Raw genomic sequence first — 21,253 nt, forward strand, 5'->3', positions numbered from 1 at the left:
GCAATTGAGTGTGACTATTGAATTGTTCTCAATTCAACAAGTTGAATTGAGATATTCTGTAAGTGTAGGATATACACCAGAAATTTCAAGACTTAGTACAAAACAGCAAATCTATAAAATATCTCATTAATCATTTTATATTGGTTACATGCTGAAATAATAGTTTGTATATATTGGATTAAATATATATATATATATAAATCTATTTCACCTTTTTAATTTTATCTTTTATAATGTGGCTACTAGCAAATTTAATATTAAATATGTGGCTTTTATTTTATTTCTATTGGGCAGAGCTGTTCTAGGGTCTAAATCATGGAATTTCAAATTAGAGTGTTGGACAGTATGTTCTTGACCTTGCATTCCTGGTGAAAATGCCATTAGCCTTAGATATGCTTGCATGCAGATTAATATGTAGAGTAATCTAAGTAGCACGCCCATAACATCAAATCGTATATGCCGAAGTGTTTTGAAGTAAATTCATTTATTTACTTATTGATTGCCTAATAAGACAGATAAAATCTATACTGTCATGTGGTTTTAAGTTCTCTCTAGGGTAGACAGAAAGAAGTGAGTAACAGTAAATCATAAAATCATCAGTGTGGTACAGGGAGTAAAATAGTGTGCTGTGTCAAAGAGTGACTGGGCAGCTACTTCAAGTTGAAGAGTCGGAGATGGCCAAGGATGGCATCTAAAATGACATCTGAATGACATGAAGAAGTCAGGCATGCAATGATGAGGGTTGTTGGCAGCGGGTGGGGAGCGGGGTTCTAGGCTTGGGAAACAACTAATATACAGGCTCAAATGTGGGAATGAGCTTGGCTTGACAAGAAAGAGAATTGTGCATAAAGATGTCGTTTAAGATCATGACATTCAGTGAGATCTCCTAGAGAAAGAAGATGAATATGAGAGCCACCTAGGGCTTCTCCTTCATAAATGAAGGAGAAGGCACCAGTTTCAAGCCCTAGAGGGGCCCCATATTTAGAGATTGAGTGGAGAAGAAGATATCCATAAAAGGGAAGAGGAATCAGGGAACCCAGAGGAATAACTGTGAGAGCGGGCTGTCACAAAAGCCAGAAGCTGACACTGTTTCAAGAGGAACAAGTAGTTGTGTTGAAAGTGTATTGCTGAAGGACCAGGTGCAATGGCTAATGCCTGTAATCCCAGCACTTTGGGATGCCAAGGCGGGTGGATCACCTTAGGTTGGGAGTTCGAGCCGAGCCTGACTTATATGGTGAAACCCCGTCTCTACTAAAAAAAAAAGAAAAAAAGAAAATACAAAAACTAGTCAGGCCGTGGTGGTGCATTTCTGTAATCCCAGCTACTCAGGGGGTTGAGGTGGGAGAATTGCTTGAACCCAGGAGGTGCAGGTTGCAGTTAGCTGAGATCACGCCACTGCACTCCAGCCTGGGTGACAGAGGGAGACCCTGTCTCAAAAAAAAAAAATGTATTGCTGAAGGGTTGGGTGAGATAAGAGCAGTAACTACTGACTTCAGCTGATTGGTAGCCATTAGATATCTAGCACAAGCCATCTCACTTGGGCATTGGGAATGGAATTCCATCGGGAATGGGTTGAGAAGACAACCTGAGGCAGTAAGTGGAGACAAAAGCTCTAGTCAGTCAGCCCATTCAAGCAATTTTTCTGTGATGTTAAAGGACCATGTTGAGCCTGAGGAGCAACAGGGATGGATGAATGTAGATAATACTGAATGTCTTATTGCTGGGAGGGGAAAGGTTGAGAGTGGATGGACAATGTCGCAAAGAAACTTTGACCTTGTGATCTCATAATAGTTTCCCTCCCCTCTTGTGTTATAGTAGAGGGGAGGGAAATGACTGAAAGGTACTGAGCAGGGGAGCACAGTGATCAGTTACAAGAAGAAACAGGAAGATGAGAAAGAACAGTAAGGGGTTTTGATTAAGAGACAGGGGTCAAGCTGGGCACGGTAGCTCATGCCTATAATCCCAGCACTTTGGGAGGCCAAGGTGGAAGGATCCATTGAGCCCAAAAGTTCAAGACCCGCCTGAGCAACATATTGAGGCCCTGACTTTACTTAAAAAACAATGAAAGAGACAGGGGTTGTCCTTGTACATTCCCCCCTTCATGGGTTCTATAGATCTCATGGAAAGTTCTAGAAGGTAGTTCAGGAGTGAGAACTGTGCAGACATCCTTAGTAGAAGCAAGCCAACTTACCAAAAACCAATGCAGCCAAAGTCAATTCACCAAAAGTCACTTTGCCAAATTACCACTTCACTTGTCATAAAACTTTTCATTAGCCAAAAGTTGTTTTGGTGGAATTCACAGAAAGCTAATTTGCTGAAAGCTAAATTGCTTAAAACCAGATAACTGAATAACCAGCTCACCAAATTATCCATTCATCAGTAACTCTGCATCATAAAGTTTATAGTTAAAATGGTAAAAAGACAAAGGATACCGACAGGCAATTCACAGACAGGAAAGCCCTGAGAGCCAAAAAGCATATAAAGAGATTTTCAAACTCACAAATAATGAAAGCAATGCAACTGAAAAAATACACTAACATTTGACTTTAAATACACCAGGATGGCAAATACTATACAGAAAAATAATGCTAAATATTGGCAAGTAACACTAGTTGGAATCCCTAGGCAACAGACTCTCAGCATAAGCTTAGCATGCAAGGCATTTATTAGTAAGCACCGGTGAGACAAACGTCTAAGGAAGGGTGTGGGAGAAAATAGGATAGGAGCTTCAATGCTGTCCCAAAGAAAACCCAGCCATCCCAACAGCCATGAAGTGATAATTCTTTGTGGCTTTGATTTGCAGTTCCTGATGATTAGTGACGTTCAGCACCTGTTCATATACCTATTAGCCATTTGTATGTCTTCTTTGAAGAGATCCTTTGCCCATATTTTAGTGGGGTTTTTTGTTGTCTTACTATTGAGTTGAACCACTTATCTATTTTAGATATTAACCCCTTACTAGATGTATGGTTTGTAAATATAGTCTCTTCACTCCCGAAACCTCTAAGTGTTGGAAAGAATGTGGAAAAAAACCCTTGTACACTGTTGGTGGGAATGTAAATTGGTGCAAGCATTATGGAAAACAGTATGGAAGTTCTTCAAAAAATTAAAAATAGAAATACCATATGTTCCAGCAATCTCGCTTCTGGGTATATATCCAAAGGAATCGAAATCAGCATGTCCAAGAGATATCTGCATACCCGTGTTCACTGCAGCATTATTCACAATAGCCAAGATATGGAAACAGCCTAAGTGACTGTCAACAGATGAATGGATAAGAATATACAATGGAATGTTATTCAGCATTAAAAAAAAAAAAATAGGAAATCCTGTCATTTACAACAAATAGATGAACCTGAGGGACATTATGCTAAATGAGATAAGCCAGACACAGAAAAACAAATACTCCAAGGTCTCTCTTACATGTGGAATCTTAAAAGTCAACTCCTAGGAGCAGAGAATATGGTGGTTACCAGGGGCTGAGGGGCAGGCAAAATGAGGACATGTTGATTAAAGGGTACAAAGCTTTAATTATACATGATGAGTAAGTTGTAGAGATCTAATGTACAGCATGGTGACTATAGTTAATAACAGTGTATTGCATACTTGAAGTTTGTTGAGAGTAGCTCTTAGGTGTTCTCACCACACACACACACATACACACACACACGAGTGCGTGCACACACACACAAGGTAACTATGTAAGGTGATGAATATGTTTATTAGTGTGATTGTGGTAATTATTTCACAATGTGCACATTTATCAAAACAACGTGTATACACCCTAAATTTATATACTTTTAAATTGTCAATTATACCTCAATAAAACTGGGGCGGGGGAAAGGAAAAGAAAGCTTCATTTAGTCCCACCAGGAGGACTGAAGCTGGGCTGCCCCTCAGCGTTAACCCATGATGAGATGGACTGGTCATTTATACCCTTTCAGTTGGATGGTCAGCTACTGACTGGTATGGACAACGCATGACGGAAGGCGTGACTCTGGGCGAGGTCATTTGCTGCAGCTGACAACATTCCCAAAAGGCCTGCCACTGATGACTCCAGCACTGGAGAACCGAGTTCATTTCTGAAGGTGGATCTGAGAGTCACGCAAGTGTAGGCTTGGATGTTGTCTTTATTGTAAAATTTTGTTTTCTGGCTGTATTTAGATGTAATTGGTACATAAAACCCTGCACATAGTTAATGTCTACAATTTGGTGAGTTTGGACAGATGTATAAATTTGTGTTACCATCACCAAAATTAAAGTCACGAACGCATCCATCATCTCCAACAGTTTTCTGTGTTCCTTTGTTGTTGTTTTTTTCCCTATTTAAAATTTTGATTTTATTGTTTCTATCAAAAACGTTTGCATGAATTTTAATTTTTTTTTTTTTTTTTTTTTTTGAGACGGAGTTTCGCTCTTGTTACCCAGGCTGGAGTGCAATGGCACGATCTCGGCTCACCGCAACCTCCGCCTCCTGGGCTCAGGCAATTCTCCTGCCTCAGCCTCCTGAGTAGCTGGGATTACAGGCACGCGCCACCATGCCCAGCTAATTTTTTGTATTTTTAGTAGAGACGGGGTTTCACCATGTTGACCAGGATGGTCTCGATCTCTTGACCTCGTGATCCACCCGCCTCGGCCTCCCAAAGTGCTGGGATTACAGGCTTGAGCCACCGCGCCCGGCCCGAATTTTAATTTTTGAAAAATATGGCACTAGAATATTATTTACCTTGATCACAAAGACTTTTGACTCTCCGTTAAATTTTACTTCACTCCTCTCATCCTAATCCCATCCCTGCTCCTGGTAGTTGTGTGAACTAGCTAGACATTCAGGAAAGCAAGCCAGCGGTATTTTAGTGACGCTGCATGTGAATATGCTCTATGATGTAGCAATACACCTCCTGGGTGTGTAGAGAAATCATCTATCTCTCTTTAAGGGGCTATGGATGTGCATCTAAAATGGATATGGGGCTAGGGGCAGTGGCTCATGCCTGCAATCCCAGCACTTTAAGAGACCAAGGAGGGTGGATCACTTGAGGTCAGGAGTTCAAGACCAGCCTGACCAACATAGTGAAATCCCGTCTCTACTAAAAATACAAAATTAGCCAGATGTGATGGCACACACTTGTAATCCCAGCTACTTGGAACGCTGAGGCAGGAGAATCACTTGAACCCAGGAGGCAGAGGTTGCAGCGAGCCGAGATTGCATCATTGCACTCCAGCCTAGACAACAAGAGCAAAAAAAAAAAAACTCCATCTCGAAAAAATAATAAATAAATAAAATTGTTATGGTAGAAGAGAGGAGAGCTGGAGACAACTAAGGAGGCCCTTTCCAAAAGATGAACAGCAAAATGAGCTGGATGCATTCTAAGAAATACTAAGCAGTAGTCCAGAGTCATAAAAGAAAACCTGCAGCCAAATTAAATTTAAAAGCATTTAATTGAGCAATGAATGATTCATGAATCGGGCAGCCCCCTGAATCACAGCAGATTCACTGAGACTGCAGGGGTGCCTTGTGGTCAGAACAAATTTATGGACAAAACTGGGAAACTGAGGTACAGAAATTGGAAGTGAGGTACAGAAACAGGGAGATTGGTTACAGCTTGGCATTGCCTTATGTGAATGCAGTTTGCGCATTCAGCAGTCTATGAGTGGTTGAAATGTGACTGCTGGGATTGGCCAACGCTCCGTCATTATTACAGGTGCAGGTTTTCATTTTGACTTATTATTAAGCTAGGTTAAAGTTCATCCACAAGGACTCAAATGTAGGAGAACAGAGTCCTTCCTAGGCTATATTAATTTGCTTTAACAATTTTCCCCTTTTGGTCATTTTCTCAGTTTTGAGAGATTGACCAAAACCTTAGTCACTGATGTTACTATCACTATCATAAATGTACTTATATGGTTTTGAAACTCACTGGGAAACAGAACAGTGGGGTTTGCAAGGAAGGAATAAGGACTGAATAGAGGGTACCTCCTTAGGCTGAAACATCTTGTTTACAGGAGAAAAACAAAAAACCTCGTCTGTTCTAAGATCTATGTGTTTTCTTTTTTTTTTTTTTTTTTTTTTTTTTGAGACAGAGTTTCGCTCTTGTTACCCAGGCTGGAGTGCAATGGCGCGATCTCGGCTCACCGCAACCTCCGCCTCCTGGGTTCAGGCAATTCTCCTGCCTCAGCCTCCTGAGTAGCTGGGATTACAGGCACGTGCCACCACGCCCAGCTAATTTTTTGTATTTCTAGTAGAGACGGGGTTTCACCATGTTGACCAGGTTGGCCTCGATCTCTCAACCTTGTGATCCACCCGCCTCAGCCTCCCAAAGTGCTGGGATTACAGGCTTGAGCCACCGCGCCCGGCTCTATGTGTTTTCTTAAAGCCTTAGTTTGATTATGTCTCATTTAGCACAAGTAACTCCATTTTCGTTTGGCTTGGTTTGTTGGGGCCTAGTGCACGAGCTCAGTCCAAAGTAATGGCCTCCTATAATCTTGTTTTTAAAAAAACTCCCCCTTTTCAGCCAGGTTCTCACTTACGTAAGAATGTGACCAAAACCTAGGGCCTTAGTGTCCCTCTAAGTTACCATCATTTTGGATTTCCGGTCTCAGCACATCATTTATAGGTTATAGTGTCCTCATGGTCCCATATTTCTTTCAGCTCTTGTCATTCCAGTTGAAGAGAGACCATTTGACATTCTAGAGATGGCTGCATGTGAACACTGAAAACCTTTGAGAGAACACAGCACAACATCAGGGAGACTATCACTACGGCTATTGGGAGGGCAATATAGAGTTTGGAGTATGCTCCTTACCCAGGGTCCCCATAAGCCAAACCATGTGAAATAAAGAATGAGCTGTATGAAGAGTCTACTCGCTTGACCAAGTGCTCTTTGTATTAATCCCCTACAACTGAATTTTTTTTTTAATCACCTTTATTTATTTTTTAAATTATACTTTAGGTTCTCGGGTCCATGTGCAGAACGTGCAGGTTTGTTACACAGGTATACACGTGCCACGGTGGTTTTCTGCACCCATCAACTGTCATCTACCTTAGGTATTTCTCTTTTTTTTTTTTTTCTGATAAGGGACTTTTTTTTTTTTAAATTTTATTTATTTATTTATTTATTTTTTATTGCATTTTAGGTTTGGGGGTACATGTGAAGAACATGCAAGATTGTTGCATAGGTACACACATGGCAGTGTGGTTTGCGGTCTTCTGTCCCCTCACCTGTATCTGTCATTTCTCCCCATGCTATCTCTTAACTGAATTTTTATAATCTATGTTCGATGTCATTCTCCATAGGCCAGAAGTGTCAGTAGCTGCACAGGTACCTTTCTGTTGAGCCGATTCTATTATTTAGCATAGCTTTCACAAGAGAATTTAAAGTCTGTTGTGCAACGACAGCTTTTAAAGTAAAATTTGCTGTAGAGTCTATTGTGAGGGTGGCATTTCTAATTCTTGCCTATCTTATTCTAAATCATGGAAAAAGGACCTAACAAGTGACACCCTTCTATAAGAGTGAAGGCCTCCTGGCAATGTTCTCTTTGATCCATGAGGAGTTTTGACTGATTATGGGGCAACGTATGTACCACCAAAGTTTCCCCTCTACATTAGGCCTTCATCTTTTATCTATAAGTATATGGTTATTCATGTCTAAGGCTGGCGGTAAAATCCTTCACAATTAAAAGTCTACCCTATAAGTGCACATAATAGACCCCCTTTTAATCTCTATTGTTCATAGAGGCATAAACAAGAAAAAAAATATTCAAAGATAAGAGTCCTGTGATAGTAGAAGTCTGGATCAGTGATCTTGGGAAAAACTGTTCACATCAAGGATGCCATCTTCTTCTGGGGAGAAACTTTCCTGGTTAGTTTTTACCTTAAGGATTCCAATGGGTGTGTAGTTCCAGGAGCGTGGAAGGACTCTTCTTAGCTGTGAGATTACGAACCCAAGCTTCCAGCCTCCAAAGTTTTGCTGTAGTGTGGATGGCAAAGACAGTCTTTTTCTGACGTTCTAGGAAGATCCACTCTTCAGGCTCTAGATTGTGAAGGGATTGTCCTCAGTGAACCATAAAAAACTCTCTTTACTTGGTGAAAATATACTATAGCACAATGATCTACTGTTATAACATCAGCACTTTTGCATAGGAAAGATTTTATACACCCAGAAAATATGCATTGAAAATAATAGCTGAGGCCAGGCGCGGTGGCTCATGCCTATAATCCCAGCACTTCGGGAGGCCATGGCGGGCAGATCACCTGAGGTCAGGGGTTCGAAACCAGCCTGACCAACATGGAGAAACCCTGTCTCTACTAAAAATACAAACTTAGCTGAGCGTGGTGGCACATGGCTGTAATCCCAACTACTTAGGAGACTGAGGCAGGAGAATCCCTTGAATTCAGGAGGTGGAGGTTGCAGTGAGCTGAGAGTGTGCCTTGCAATCCAGCCTGGGCAACAAGAGTGAAACTCTAACTCAAAAAAAAAAAGAAAGAAAGAAAGAAAGAAAAAGACAATTAAATAAAATCCCTTTATAAATGTTTAAATGGACCATCAAGTAGCCAAATGTATCTGAAGCTTTGATTGCTTTACCAGGAATATGGAACTACACATTGGTTTTAAACTATTTCCACAGTTTGTAAGACACCACATCGATATCTTTAATTTGGATTATTTTATCTTTTTCATGACGAGTCATGGAATGCAGAATCTTTAATAACAAAAGCTTTAAGCACTCAGGAAGGACAAGGCGGCTGTCTTAGTTCTCCACGAGTCCATGCTTGACATTGGACTTCTGTCCTCTTGAATGCCAGGTGTTTCTCCAACTTAGGTGCACAGCACTGATACTAACGGGTTATTAGAGGTAGTTTGACTTAGACCATGGAGTTCCTTCAAATTGCGTATTTAAACAATTTTAGTATTGAATCATTTAGTATAGTAATCTAGAGCTTGATTTTGAAAGGTCTGTTAAATACCAAAGGTTTAAAACATTGGATATTACAAAATAGAATCTTAGGTTACCATGTCATTCATTTAGCCAAAATGATAACTCATGCATTTTTTAAAGGAAAAAACATTATTCTGATAGAGAGGAGATGCAGCTTTCTAAATCAGACCCAGTGAAGACAGCATGAAGTCAACTGACTCTGTCGCCTTTCTGTCCCTTCCCTCTTTTTTCTTTTGTAGTTTATTTATTTATTTATTTTTTTCTGGAGCAATATTTTTTTACTTTATTAAAATACTGAGTTTTATTTCACATGTATATTTTTGTCTCTGCACCATTTCCATGTCTGACCACCACTACTACTATGTCCTATCATAACATTCCATACATACTTAAAACCAAGCAAAGGGGGGAGGTCCATCTTTGAAAACTACAGGCATTTTGGACAACACATTCTTGGCAATGGAATCTGGACATTTATCAAACACGGTAGGGAAAATTCTCACTCTGCATTATAAAAAGGACAACCAGATATCAACTGTTACCGAAATGAAGTAAGATGGAAAATTTTTAACAAATTTTTAAAACTATTTTCTTAAAGAGACTTCCTCCACTGCCAGAGATCTTGAATAGCCCCCTGGTCAGTCATCCAGAAGCAATTCTTCACATAATTGATGAACTTGGCTTCCACCTTGGGAAGAGAACCACCTTTTTCTATACTTGCTTGCATTTTTGCTTTAATGTGTTCTACAGAGCTAGAGCCTTTTGGTGTTTTAGGAGTTTTTTTCCTGTTTTTTGAAGGATTCTTGTCCTTTTGATCTTGGTGTTGATGACGGTTTTGAGTCGTTTCCATTCTGATTTGACTTTTGTGCATTTTTGGCTGGAGTATCACATATAGATTTCTTCACTGGCACTTTTTCTTCAGTTTCCTCATCATCAAAATCATCATCATCATCATCTTCATCAGCAGCAAGTTTTACTTCTTTCTATGGAACCTTGCTACCACCTCCAGGGGCAGACCGCTTTCCAGACATACTGAAAGAGTTTCACATCCTCCTCCTCATCTTCTGACTCAGCATCTTCCTCCACAGCTACTAAGTGCTGTCCACTGATGTGCACTGGCCCTGAACCATACTTCAATCGTAAGACCACTGGTGGTGTTATTTCAAAGCCCCCAAGGGAAACTGTTGGCTGTACAGACATTTTCTAAGTTGCCAGTGTTACTTTAATTGGACTGCCTTTGTAATTCATTGCCTCTGCTTCAACAATGTGCAACTCATCCTTAAACTGACCGTTCTTAAAGACAATTGGTGCTCATTTTCATCGTTATCCACCTTAAAGTGATCATCTTTGTCGGACTTGAGTTCACAACCAAAAAGATAGTTCTGGGTCCTCAGGGGGCTCATGTCCATGTCTATCGAATCTTCCATCGGGTGGTGACACGCACTTAGGTGGAAGAGAAGGTGGACGGAGATAAACGACGACTGCTCAAAAGAACAGCCGCTCAGGACGGACTCACACCAGGGGCAATATTTATTTTTAGTATCCCTTGAATGTACTATTCAAGACTTGTATTTAACTTTATAAAATTCCTTTCCTAGATGGGTAGTACCTCTTATTAAACAACTAATATGTGATAGATAATCATACATTTAAAACATGGAAAGACAGTATCTTAAAGCAGATGAAGACAAACTTCAGAGACAAGCATTAAATATATCCAAAAACTAAGTGGACCTGGACTTTGCTTACATATTGCTTAAATGGAAATGAAATTTGTGTTTAAGAAATGTTTTTTCACTGATGAAAAAATAAATCTAACAAAACCATTATGTAAAAACATACTGATTTACAAAGCCAATGTGTCTCAGTTTTAATTTGTATGTACCGTAAATGAGGTTTACATTAAATGAAAATAATTTTTTTTTTTTTTTTTGAGATGGAGTTTCGCTCTCGTTACCCAGGCTGGAGTGCAATGGCGCGATCTCGGCTCACCGCAACCTCTGCCTCCTGGGTTCACGCAATTCTCCTGCCTCAGCCTCCTGAGTAGCTGGGATTACAGGCATGCGCCACCACGCCCAGCTAATTTTTTGTATTTTTAGTAGAGACGGGGTTTCACCATGTTGACCAGGATGGTCTCTATCTCTTGACCTCGTGATGCACCCACCTCGGCCTCCTAAAGTTGTGGGATTACAAGCTTGAGCCACCGTGCCCGGCTGAAAATAAAATATTAAAAGTCCATCAATGTGTAGAAAAGAAATTCAGTTGCTCGGGTACTACCTAGAACTTCATATTCTTTTTCTTTTTTTTTTTTTTTTTTGAGACGGAGTTTCGCTCTTGTTACCCAGGCTGGAGTGCAATGGCGCGATCTCGGCTCACCGCAACCTCCGCCTCCTGGGTTCAGGCAGTTCTCCTGCCTCAGCCTCCTGAGTAGCTGGGATTACAGGCACACGCCAACATGCCCAGCTAATTTTTTGTATTTTTAGTAGAGATGGGGTTTCACCATGTTGACCAGGATGGTCTCGATCTCTTGATCTTTGATCCACCCGCCTCGGCCTCCCAAAGTGCTGGGATTACAGGCTTGAGCCACGGCGCCCGGCTGAAAATAAAATACTAAAAGTCCATCAATGTGTAGAAAAGAAATTCAGTTGCTCAGGTACTAGCTAGAACTTCATATTCTTTAAATCAATTTCCAGAACTGTGATGTGACTTTTAAAATTTTTATAATTTATCAACTACTCACTAAGGTTATTAACAATAGCAGGTATAATGACTGGACAGAAGTAATTTGTTTCTCCTATCGCTTTTATCTCTATATTACAATATAAAATTTTCAATCCAGTACTTTATAGCCCTGTGTTTAAGCTAATTAGTACCTTAGAAAAATAAAATTGTAGCTATAAACTTGGTGGTTTAAGGCTCAGTAAACAGTAATCAAACAAACGACAGATGTGTCCTCATAAATAGAATATGAAAGTCAAAGGTGTTTTTTCTTTTGTGATCCTGCTTCATATTACTCTGTTCTGTCCAATTTCTTTTCTGTAAGAAAACTCCAAAGAGATATAAAACAGTAATGAATGGCCTCCAAATAACTGTTCGCCCTTGTTTTTTAAGTTGAAAACCTCTGAAAATAGGTCTTTAATTCTGGCAGCAGATTAGGACAAATGCTCAAAAATTCACGTTTTCTTCAAAAAATTTCAACTGGCGAGCTTTCACACTGTAAGTTGTACACTTTTCACCCATGTGCTCCTGCAAATGTACCTCTCTCTCGAATTCATCCTCCTCTTCCAAAAGATCATACACCTGCTCTAAAAGCTGAACTCCCAGGCCCCAAATTACATCAGCTCTCAAGACTTCAACTAGTCTCCTGATCTTTTCAGAACCTGGCACGATAGCTGAAGGTAGCTCTTTAAAATGGAGTTCCTCTGCCTCTTCTGCAACTTTCCCATGAAGCATCAGTGTGTCCCGAAATTTCCGATGAAGTCTGAATTCGGACACTGGATTCGCTACTAGGAGATCTTCACAGCTCTCTTTAGAATCCAGTTTCAGGGTCTGAGTCATCAATGGTACCAAGGCATTAATTTCATTTGTCTAATCTTTCCCTTCCTTGGAATCCTCATCTGACTTATCAGTTGAACTTGTAAAAGAACTTAACTCATCTTCAGGGAGACAATGAATCAATTTCCTTTCCTGAGTGACGCTGCAGTCAGAAGAGAGCCGTCGGGCAGGCATGGGCTGGTCTTCCTCCTGGAGTTTCCCTGGCCCTGCTGCACTCGGAGAAGCTTTCCTCACTGAAGGACCTGAAGAGAACATTTCTTCCTGTGACTGCTTTAGTCGCCTCCTCTCTCTGGCTGATAATGGTCGATCCTGTCTCTTTTCCCCTCTGCGCTCAGTCTGTTCTCTCTTCTGCCATTGCTGTCGCGGCAGGGAAGGTTCAGATCCAGAGTTGTGTGGCTGTAAATCCGGGTGGATTCTGCCCTGTTTTTCTATAATATATTCACCAGCAACTTGATCCTGGTCTTTTGGCTTTTGTTCTTTGATTAGGGGCTGCAGAGCCTTCAATGTTTCATTCTTTTCCCCCAGTGATGTCAGAGGACCACATGGGAATCAGGTTTTCAGGCTGAGCACTGGATTTAGTGTTGTCCTGCGGCATCTCCTTTTCCACTTGAGAAATACTGCATTTACCTCCTAACTCATTAGAGGCATCCAAGAGTGTTGGCTGATTCTCCTGAACAAAGCCATCGCTCACTGAGTCCTTCCCTTTTGCAGGTAAAATGTCAATATTTACCCTACTGCTTGTGGCTAGTTCTGTGGTATTGCTCAAGTCCTGTTTGCAGGTATGGGCTTTCAGGCTGGCAGGTGACGTCAAGGGACCAGAGACCCTGGGTTTCTCCTCAGACAAACATTTGCCTTCAACTATTCTATATGTCTGAGAACCTTCAGAAGAGTGTGGTTGAGGGTGGATTACTTCATGATTTGATTCTGCCTTTCTGGAAACCACTGTAGCAACAGGCTTGGATTTAGAGTCACCATTCTTAATGTTATTTTTGGACATTTTTGTCTTTGTGGCCTCCAAAAAGGAGGAGATTTGGCGCTTGATATAAGGCTGCCTCAGGATGCTCCTCACAGATGGCCTTTCTTCAGGCCTTTTGCTCAGCATTGTTCTTATCAGTTCTGCCAGCTCTGGGCTATAATCTCTTGGCATTGGCAGCAGCTTTCCTTCAATAATCTGATAAACTAAAGAATTCATATCTTTTGCATTGAAAGCATGCTTCAGGGTAGCCATTTCATAGACACGGCATCCTAGAGCCCAAACATCAGACTTAGAGTTGTAGGGTTTGTTTGAGAACAATTCAGGGCTCATGTAGTAGGGTGTGCCAATGAGGGTGCTAGCCATGTCGCAGTGGTTCTCTAACACGCGGGCAATTCCTGGGTCCCCCACTTTGATGATGTTTGTTCTTGTTAGGAAGACATTTTGAGTTTTCAGATCTCGATGAAGGATGTGCTTTTCATGTAAATACTGTAAAGCCATGGCGATCTGTACAAACCACTCTACCACCTGATTCTCAGGCAGAAGCTGCCTTTTCTGTTCCTTGAGCTTTCGGTACAGATCACCTCCTTCACAGAAGCCCATGACAATGTAGAGTAGACCGTCTCCTCCCTCCCAGGACTCCTTGTAGGTGACAATGTTGGGATGCTTCAGCTGAGACAAGAGCTGGGCTTCCTGTTCAGCAGCTTGCCGCTCTCGGCTAGAGGCATTTCAGAGGTTCAGTTTTTTGATGACGTACTGCTTGCCAACCCGCCGGTGCTTCACAAGTGTCACCTTGCCCACGACCCGCAGGTAGCAGTAGGAAGCCAGAGGCATGTTCCCAGCGGGGGCCCAGAGTCGAGATGCAAGGGCAACAGCGGGTAGGGTAGCGGGAGGCAACAGAAGGCTCAGTTCATGCCCGAGAGGCTGCAAGAGGGGCAGCTGTTGAGGCAGCTGTGCCTGGGCAGGACCGTGGTGGCTGGGCCCACGAAGACGCCGCTACCATAGCGATCGCGGCCGGGACTGTAGTTTATTTATAAGGTTTTAAACAAAATCCTTTCATTATCTTTTAATATCACATAAAAATCATTTTTAAAAGAGAAAATCAAATTTTGTATTTCCATTGGTGTATTTTTAATGTTAAAGTTAGTTTTTAATAACATTTTACAAGTTTATTCAGTTTAATTAGTTTGGTCTATATCTCTGTTTTGGTACCAGTACCATGCTGTTTTGATTTCTGCAGCCTTGTAGTATAGTTTGCAGTCAGGTAGCATGATGCCTCCAGCTTTGTTCTTTTTGCTTAGAATTGACTTGGCTATGTGGGCTCTTTTGGTTCCATATGAAGTTTAAGGTGGTTTTTTCCAGTTCTGTGAAGAGGGTCATAGGTAGCTTGATGGGGATAGCATTGAACCTATAAATTACTTTGGGCAGTGTGGCCATTTTCATGGTATTGATTCTTCCTAACCATGAGCATGAAATGTTTCTCCATCTGTTTGTGTCCTCTCTTATTTCCTTGAGCAGTGGTTTGTAGTTCTCCTTGAAGAGGTCCTTTACATCCTTTGTTAGTTGTATTCCTAGGTATTTTATTCTCTTTGTAGCAATCTTAAATGGTAGTTCATTCTTGATTTGGTTCTCTTTAAGTCTGTTATTGGTGTATAGGAATGCCTGTGATTTTTGCACATTGATTTTGTATCCTGAGACTTTGCTGAAGTTGCTTATCAGTTTAAGGAGATTTTGGGCTGAGATGATGGGGTCTTTTAAATATACAATCATGTCATCTGCAAATAGAGACAATTTGACTTCCTCCTTTCCTAATTGAACACCCTTTATTTCTTTTTCTTGCCTGATTGCTCTGGCTAGAACTTCCAATACTATATTGAATATAAGTGGTGAGAGAGGGCATCCTTGTCTAGTGCCAGATTTCAAAGGGAATGCTTCTAGTTTTTGCCCATTTAGTATGATATTGGCGGTGGGTTTGTCATAAATAGCTTTGATTATTTTGAGATGCATTTTATTAATACCTAGCTTATTGAGAGTTTTTAGCATAAATGCTGTTGAATTTTGTCAAAGGGCTTCTCTGCATCTATTGAGATAATCGTGTGGTTTTTGCCTTTGGTTCTGTTTATGTGGTGAATTATGTTTATAGACTTGCGTATGTCGAACCAGCCTTGCATCCCCAGGATGAAGTCTACTTGATTGTGATGGATAAACTTTTTGATGTGCTTTTGCAATCAGTTTGCCAGTATTTTATTGAGGATTTTTGCATCTATGTCTACCATGGATATTGGCCTGAAATTTTCTTTTCTTGTTGGGTCTCTGCTGGGTTTTGGTATCAGGATGATGTTGGTCTCATAAAATGATATGGGAAGGATTCCCTCTTTTTGGATTGTGTGGAATAGTTTCAGAAGGAATGGTACCAGCTCCTCTTTGTATGTCTGGTAGAATTCAGCTGTGAACCCATCTTGACCTGGGCTTTTTTGGGGTGGTAGGCTATTAATTACTGCCTCAACTTCAGCTGTTGTTATTGGTCTAGTCAGAGTTTCGACTTCTTCCTGGTTTAGGCTTGGGAGGGTGCAAGTGTCCAGGGATTTATCCATTTCTTTCAGGTTTACTGGTTTATGTGCATAGAGTTGTTTGTAGTAATCTCTGATGGCAGTTTGTATTTCTCTGGAATCGGTGGTGATATCCCCTTTACCATTTTTTATTGCATCTATTTGATTCTTCTCTCTTTTCTTTTTTATTAATCCGGCTAGTGGTCTATTTTGTTGATCTTTTCAAAAAACCAGCTCCTGGATTTATTGATTTTTTTGAAGGGTTTTTTGTGTCTCTATCTCCTTCAGTTCTGCTCCGATCTTAGTTATTTCTTGTCTTCTGCTAGCTTTGGTTTTGTTTTGTTTTGTTTTTTAATCTTGCTCCTCTAGCTCTTTCAATTTTGATGATAGGGTGTCATTTTAGATCTTTCCTTGCTTCTCATGTGGGCATTTAATGCCATAAAATTCCCTCTAGACACTGTTTTAAATGTGTCCCAGAGATTCTGGTATGTTGTGTCTTCATTCTTGTTGGTTTTAAAGAACATCTTTATTTCTGCCTTCATTTCCTTGTTTATCCAGTCAACATTCAAGAGCCAGTTGTTCAGTTTCCATGAAATTGTGCAGTTCTGAGTTAGTTTCTTAATCCTGATTTCTAATTTGATTGCACTGTGGTCTGAGAGACTGTTATCATTTCCATTCTTTTGCATTTGCTGAGGAGTGATTTACTTCCAGTTATGTGGTCAATTTTTGGTACGATGTGGTGCTGAGAAGAATACTCTGTGGATTTGGGGTGGAGAGTTCTGATTAGGTTTTCTAGGTCCAGATCTGAGTTCAAGTCTTGGATATCCTTGTTAATTTTCTGTCTTATTGATCTGTCTAATACTGACAGTGGATTATTAATGTTTCCCACTATTATTGTCTGGGAGTCTAAGTCTCTTTGTAGGTCGTTAAGAACTTGCTTTACATATCTGGGTGCTCCTGTATTGGATGTGTATATATTTAGGATCATTAGCCCTTCTTGCTGCATTGATCCTTTTACCATTATATAATGTCCTTCTTTGTCTCTTTTGATCTTTCTTGGTTTAAAGTCTTTTTTATCAGAGACTAGGATTGCAACTCCTGCTTTTTTTTTTTTTTTTTTTTTCCTCTCCATTTGTTTGGGGAATCTTCCTCTATCCATTTATTTTGAGCCTGCATGTATCCTTGCATGTGAGATGGGTTTCCTGGATACAGCACACTGATGGGTTTTGACTTTTTATCCAATTTGCCTGTCTGTGTCTTTTGATTGGGGCATTTAGCCCATTTACACTTAAGGTTAATATTGTTTTGAGTGAATCTGATCCTGCCATTTTGATGCTAGCTGGTTGTTTTGACCATTAGTTGATGCAATTTCTTCATTGTGTCTATGCTCTTTACCATTTGGTATGTTTTTGGAGTGGCTGGTACTGGTTGTTCCTTTCTATGTTTAGTGCTTCCTTCAGGAGTTCTTGTAAGGCAGGCCCGGTGGTGACGAAATCTCACATAAGGTCTGATTCTTTCCATCATCTAACTCCTCGTGTTCCAGGCCCTAGCTGTAAAACAGGCAAGCTGTACAGTTAAGAGTCATAGTGGCATGTTATAAAGCATTTAAGAGGCCTAATCACCTTTACATTGTACAGTATTTCTGGCATAAATTTATTTTCATAAATTCTTTCATGACTTACACAGACATTTTTGGGCTTTCTGACTTGCCCTAAACATCCTTCTTTTTAAACAACCAGTTATTTTACTTTAGAACAAGGATTTGCCATACAGCGTCCTTTCTTATATAAAATCTCCTTTCTTTATAAGCTTTTTGGCATAGCTACAGGGCTTGGCTAATTCCATATATCACCAGGCCTTATTTAGAAGTTAATGTCTCCAAAATAAGTTGAACAATTTTCAAAAGCCAAAGCAGTTTATGACCTTAAAGCATTTAGCAAACCGAGTATGTGACTTGCATAATTTGGACAAAATGTATTTATTTTATCAATAATATTTAAAGCTGTTTTTATTTTACTTCTGAAATATTTAAGTGCTTATTTTTGTTTGGCCAATTAATCAGAGCTCTTTGATATAAACATTACATACAACACATATATAATTATACAGACATGCAGACAGAAGATTACTATGGTAGTTGTAAGATTTCTCATTTGCAGTTTTTAGTTTCTTAACTAGTTATTGGCTTTCAGGTGAAGCCTTTGGAAGAACAGGGCCAGAAAGTGATTTCTGGTGCCTCCTGTTTTTCCCAAGGAGTCCAGGCAATTAGAGCTTGAATATCCAATTTTAATTAAGCTGACTTTTTTACTTTTTTTTTTGAGACAGAATTTCGCTCTTGTTACCCAAGGCTAGAGTGCAATGGCACGATCTCGGCTCACTGCAAACTCCTCCTCCCAGGTTCAAGTGATTCTCCTGCCTCAGCATCCCAAGTAGCTGGGATTACAGGTGTGCACCACCACACCTGGTTAATTTTGCGTTTTTAGTAGAGCCGGGTTTTACTGTGTTGGTCAGGCTGGTCTAGAACTCCTGATGATCCGCCTGCCTCAACATCCCAAAGTGCTGGGATTACAGGCATGAGCCACCGCACCCAGCCATATTAAGCTGACTTTTAACCATAGCAGTCTTTAATAAAGTTCTTTTAAAATTTTTATTATCTTATTTTAGCTGGGTCAAACAGCTGATTATTTCTGCCTTTTGAACTTTACCAAACGTAACCTTCCAGTTGCTCAGAGAAAGGAAAATTTAAGATAATACATGGAGGAAAAGAGACTAGACAAGGTCATGCAGATATTAAACTAGAAACAACTTACTTCACAGGTAGAGAATGAACCCATATCATCAATGTGTGAGGGCAAAGCCTTAACTACTGAGTTACATCATAGGGCAGTCTTCATTACTCTTCCCAGAGGGAATCAAGAGTAGTTAATTTTGAGCTTGCAAAGGCTTCTAACTACTCAAAATAATTTTTAGAGCTAACTATGACATAAACCCTAAAATTCCTGTTCTCTGGAAGGCAGAGACCAAGAGAAAGGACTGCCACGTCGTTACAAGTTCAAGCTCCCAAGGACATAAAACAAGAAGGAGATAAACAATGGGTTTTGACATTCATTCAACCATTTTCACAGAGAGAAAGAAGGCCAAAATCTGACTGGTAAGAAATTCTTACCCTTTTGCTGGCATGCCAGGTTTCTGAGTTCCCTTTCCCTGAGCGGCCATCGCGACTCAGCTTTGCGCACCGTCATGCCGGGGCAAAGGCACAACATAAAGGAAAATTATCTTTTTTTGTTCTGGCCAGAGTAAAATACATGTGACAAAAACACAGACATTAGCCACTCTGTGAGCACCCCATATCAAACTAGCAAGGCTCAAATGTGCCCCTGGTTGGACCCCATCATTTGTTAATCCAACTCTGACCAGGTGTTTCAACCTGTGGTCTCTGGGCAAGATGGTGACCCTGAATAATAGAAAGATAAGAAAGGAGAAGGAGAGAGAAAAAAAGCATTGCCTGTGGCAGGGTGGGGAAGGCTCAATGATCAGGGAGGCCGGAGAAAGACCCACCCATTGCAGCAACACTGAAAAGTTCAGGTAGCTACTTCTCAGTAGCAAACGGATTTTTCCAGCAGTCTCATCATCTCTCAAGTTTCCCCTTTTAGGGAGGAGAAAGCTCCCCATGTCCCACGATCCCATAAACATGCCTAATCCTGTCACCCACAGCCTTCAGCAAAGAGTGCAAGGCAGATTATGCTAAAGAGAATAGCAGTTGACATGCTGTACTGCTAAACCCTGTCTTAGCCCAAAGGGACTTTACCGAGAGCCCTCATTTTTAAATGTACTTTAATGCATTGCTGTTCATTGGGAACATTCCACTGTAAGTTATCTTTAGTAAGATTCTGCTGTTTCTGTAAGACTTCGCTGCCTCCCAGGCCTAAAGTATAAGCCAGAAAGGACTGTTTTCCAGAAATTAGGGATTCCATTTTTACCCCCAAATAATGGCTTTACGCTCAGGTTCTCTTGATTAACTTAGCCAGTGATTTTTTTTGCTACCTCAGCACTCAAGAAAAATGAAACAAAGGTGTATATGAATTTTCAAAAGCCAAATTTTATAGCCTCTGTAATATTACTGCTTACCACCAGTTCCCTTCTGACCCAGTCAGATGTAAGAGACCTCTAACTGGATCCGAGCCAATTAATTCCTGGATCAAATCCATTCCTGGACCCAGTCCAGTTTCTGTCACGGCTCCAAACCCAATTTGGATCAGAAATTTATTCAAAGAAACTCAAAGAGCTCAAAACACAAATCTGTGGAGCTCTGAGATCCGAGAGGGAGTTTACCCGCCATCCTCAGCGGCTGAGAGGTGAGTGGACACGGAGGGTCCTGCAGGTACCGTGCGGGTTCACTCAGCGCTTCTGGTGGTCACTAGAAGCTCCAATTCGGATATCGCTTCTGACACCATCTGATAAAAGAAAAACTTCAGATGAATTAAATGTAAAAGAGTTTAACTGAGCAATGAATGATTCGTGAATCGGGCAGGCCCCAGAATCTCAGCAGATTCAGAGACTCCACGGGTGCCTTGTGGTCAGAAGAAATTTACAGATAAAAATGGGAAAGTGATGTACAGGAATCGGAAGTGAAGTATAGAAACAGTGAGATTGGTTACAGCTGGGCATTTGCCTTATTTGAACGCAGTTTGAACATTCAGCAGTCTAAGAGTGGTTGAAGTAAGGCCACTGGGATTGGCCAACACTCAGCCATTGTTACAGGTGCACATTATTAAGTTACATTTTCAATTTTGTCTATTAAGCTAGGTTATAGCTTATATATTTGAGTCCTTCATCCACAAGGACTCAAATATAGTAGAGTCCTTCTCAGACCATATTTAGTTTGCTTCAACAAGGGTAATGAACTAAATGTACAAGTATCAACATGTACAGACCCTTCAAACAGAGGGTAAGAAATAGAAGATTTGTAGCACCATTCTATGTGTGTAAACTAAACCAAATATAAACACAGCACTACTAAAAATGTACATACATTTTAAGAGCGCATCATGAACACATTAAATTGAGTCCTATGGAGGTGGGGAATGGGAGTGGTGATTGGAGATGAAGGGGAAATATACAAAATAAAAACAAACATGAGAGGAACCTCATATGGGTCAATAATGATGGTATTTTATGAAGTAAGAATGATTAATTCAATTCTCCAGATTGTGAGGACCAAAGTAAAAGAAAATATAATTTC

General features: G+C 40.5%; 1 protein-coding gene and 1 pseudogene across 1 annotated transcript; both read right to left on the reverse strand.

The window, feature by feature from the left end:
- Positions 1-9,518: 9,518 nt before the first annotated feature.
- On the reverse strand, positions 9,519-10,361 carry LOC101037932 (nucleophosmin pseudogene; annotated as a pseudogene).
- A 1,723-nt stretch (positions 10,362-12,084) lies between these two features.
- Positions 12,085-14,296, reverse strand: LOC101037612 (serine/threonine-protein kinase Nek4-like). Its single transcript, XM_074395703.1, is given in 3 exon segments — positions 12,085-13,012; positions 13,014-13,951; positions 14,216-14,296. Coding segments are annotated over 3 exon segments (1,932 nt in total). The 3' UTR covers positions 12,085-12,099.
- Positions 14,297-21,253: the final 6,957 nt, after the last annotated feature.

The sequence above is a fragment of the Saimiri boliviensis genome, chromosome 3 (assembly GCF_048565385.1).
Source record: "Saimiri boliviensis isolate mSaiBol1 chromosome 3, mSaiBol1.pri, whole genome shotgun sequence".
Taxonomy (NCBI): domain Eukaryota; kingdom Metazoa; phylum Chordata; class Mammalia; order Primates; family Cebidae; genus Saimiri; species Saimiri boliviensis.